This window comes from Apis cerana, linkage group LG7 (assembly GCF_029169275.1).
Source record: "Apis cerana isolate GH-2021 linkage group LG7, AcerK_1.0, whole genome shotgun sequence".
In the NCBI taxonomy this organism is placed as follows: Eukaryota; Metazoa; Arthropoda; class Insecta; order Hymenoptera; family Apidae; genus Apis; species Apis cerana.
Window position 1 is genome coordinate 5,938,977 of NC_083858.1, and position 2,655 is coordinate 5,941,631.

General features: G+C 33.2%; 1 protein-coding gene across 1 annotated transcript; it reads right to left on the reverse strand.

Moving 5' to 3' along the window:
• Positions 1-2,413, reverse strand: LOC133666374 (uncharacterized). The gene is made up of 3 exons (XM_062076921.1): positions 2,190-2,413; positions 614-706; positions 1-510 (listed from the first exon to the last, which is right to left on the reverse strand). Exons 1-3 carry the CDS (start codon positions 2,333-2,335, stop codon positions 354-356), a joined length of 396 nt encoding a protein of 131 aa, XP_061932905.1. The 5' UTR covers positions 2,336-2,413; the 3' UTR covers positions 1-353.
• Between the last annotated feature and the right edge of the window lie 242 nt (positions 2,414-2,655).

The following is a 2,655-nucleotide window of genomic DNA, read 5'->3' on the forward strand; positions in this document are numbered from 1 at the left end:
TACTATATGTAATTATATATTTTATAATTTCACATTATTTTTAATTGATATAAGTTATTTCGATATAACTTAATTATTAAAATTAAAATTCAATATTGCAACCGAAGAATATAAAAATATTAGTTTCTAAATATGAATTTCTTAAAATAATTTCCACGTGATTTATGATTCTCAGCCCTCAAAATATCGAAAAAATCACTTTTGCTCTTCGAGAGTCGAAGATGGCGACGTCCGACCGTCGGAAAAGCGGCGCGGCGCCACGCGAAGATACTCCTGCTCACGCGTGTGCATTCGAACGAGCCACGGCCGAATGACGTATGGAGTGCATAGGGTAATCTTTTTTCCAAAACGTTTTAGCGCGCCGCGCGGGGTCTCCACTTTTTCCCCGAGTGTAATCTATAGGCGCACTTAATACAGCTGCTCGTCCATGGAACTTCTCCCCGCGGGTTCTTTTCCCTCCTCTCGTTGCGTCCTTGTGCTTCTTCGTCACTTCTGTCTCTATATTCTGTTCTGGGGAAAAGAAGAAGGGAAAAAGAGAGGCCGTAAGAGAAAAAGAGAGTGGCAGCTTCCACTTAGCGGGACTGTACAATATATCAAGCGTGGTCGCTTTTACCCTGTGAATTGTGGAGCCACGTTTCGCGCGCAGCTATATACGACCACGCGTAGCGTTGCTGCTTTTGTCGTTAGCGAGGAAGAAGCTTCTTTTCTGAAAGAGAATAGGAAGAATACAGAAATTGTTTGTGCAAGGTTGTTTATGATAAAATTTCTTTTATCTTGATTACTTTTAATTGATTTTTGAAGATAATATAACGTTATCGATCATATTTATGATACATCGAAGAAAAAGAGAAAATTGAAAAGAATACATTTTAAAAAGAATTATGATTTTTAAATTACAAAAATTCAGATTATTTTAACACGTATATTTAATATACATATTCCGTAACAAGAAGAAACAATCTTGTTCAACATAAAATTACTATTATTAAATTCACGTAATAATCAGTTATTAAGTTTATATCAGTTTATTATCAATTCACTTAATAATTAAAATTGAATTTATATATTTTTATAATTTACAGTCATAGACAAAAATATTTGCATATCCTTCAAAATAAAATAATTTTAAAATTGAACTGAAATATTGAATATTTTTGAGATTTTTTAAAATGATTAGTTTACTAAATATATATAAAAATGTGGAAAAAAAAAATTTGTTAAAATTGATTAGAATTATGAAGAAAAAAATATAAATTATGATTTTTAACTTTTTTATTGAATTTAAAACATATCCTTTATAGATTTAAACACATAAAGAATCATAAGTTATACATATGCACAAAGTTTCGTCGAGATCGATTAATTACAAATAATGAATTATAAATAATTAAAAATAATACAAATTTCAATTTTTGATGATTTTCATAGTCTATAACTAAAAACTAACAAATCTAAAAATTATTATATCTTTCGATATCTTCTCTTTTACATTTATTGATTTAGATGAAACTAAATATATATATATATATAAAACTCTTTTTAATTTATAAAAGACATATTTTAAATTTTTTATAGATTTAGATAAAAAAATTAAAAATCATAATTTTTTTTTTACAATTTCGACTAATAAACAAAATTTAAAAAATTTGTTTTATTTAGTAAATATTTAAAAAAAAATTCGAATTGTTCCAAATTTAAAAAAATTATTTCGTTTTAAAAGATATGCTAATATTTTTGTTTATCGTTGTATAAAATTTATCATCTATGTCTCATTAATAACGAAAATAAATATCTATATAATTCTAATAATTTTTTATTTTCTTTTTATTTAAAAAAAAATTTTAATCAGAAAAAATTTTTATTAATATTTAATTTGAACATAATTCATTTCATTTATAAAAAATTAAAAACATGCATCAATAAAAAAAAGAGAAAGAAAGAGGAGAAAAGAGCCACAAGAACAAGCGTCAAAAAAGCAATTATCGGCTGAAGTAACATCGATCGAGCGGAGAATAGCATTTCGCGTAATCGGTTCGCGATGTTCGAACGGGAGTCCATGTTGAAAAGTGGGTGGGGGAGCCGGTTGTAATAGCTGGGAATGGGAAAGAAAAATCGAGGACAAAGAAGAAGCGACCGACAGCTCGTTCTTGAAGAGAGAAAATTCCCGAGAATGGAGGCAATTTGGTTACCTGGCGGCCGGACTGTTCCAGGTCGGGTGTCGATCGATGTTCATCCACGTAAAAGGGTGGGTGGTACGAGGGAGCGGATGGTTAAAGGATAGTGGCGGCGGTCGGGGTTGTAATAAGCGTAATGGATATAGCAGGGCTGCACGCATGCCCTCGCCTCGCGACGACCGGCGCAGCGTGTTCACGCAGCAAAGGGTTGCTTCGTATAATCGTGAGAACGCCCACCCCTTCCGCCCGCCACCTCCTCTTGTCGCTGCCTCTCGCCTGGCCCATCGTCCCTCAACCTCGCGTTTATTCCTTTCGCTGTCCAGCGACGCCGTTATTTTCATTATGCCTTCCGTTTTATTTCGATCTGCCGATGCACGGGAAAAAGCTCGCGGGGTTGGTGAATATTCCGGTTGGAAAAGGGCGTAGAGCAACCGTCCGGCTTGGGGGAGAACATGCTAGGTGTTTTAGGATGAACGAAGAT

Bases quoted from the DNA above. Each gene is read 5' to 3' on its own strand.
- LOC133666374 (XM_062076921.1), bottom strand. From the start codon at position 2,335: ATGCGTGCAGCCCTGCTATATCCATTACGCTTATTACAACCCCGACCG. The intron at 707-2,189 runs GTAACCAAATTG...ATTCTCTTTCAG, and splicing joins TGGAACAGTCCGGCCGCCAG to AAAAGAAGCTTCTTCCTCGC. The intron at 511-613 runs GTAAAAGCGACC...TCTTTTCCCCAG, and splicing joins GTGGCTCCACAATTCACAGG to AACAGAATATAGAGACAGAA.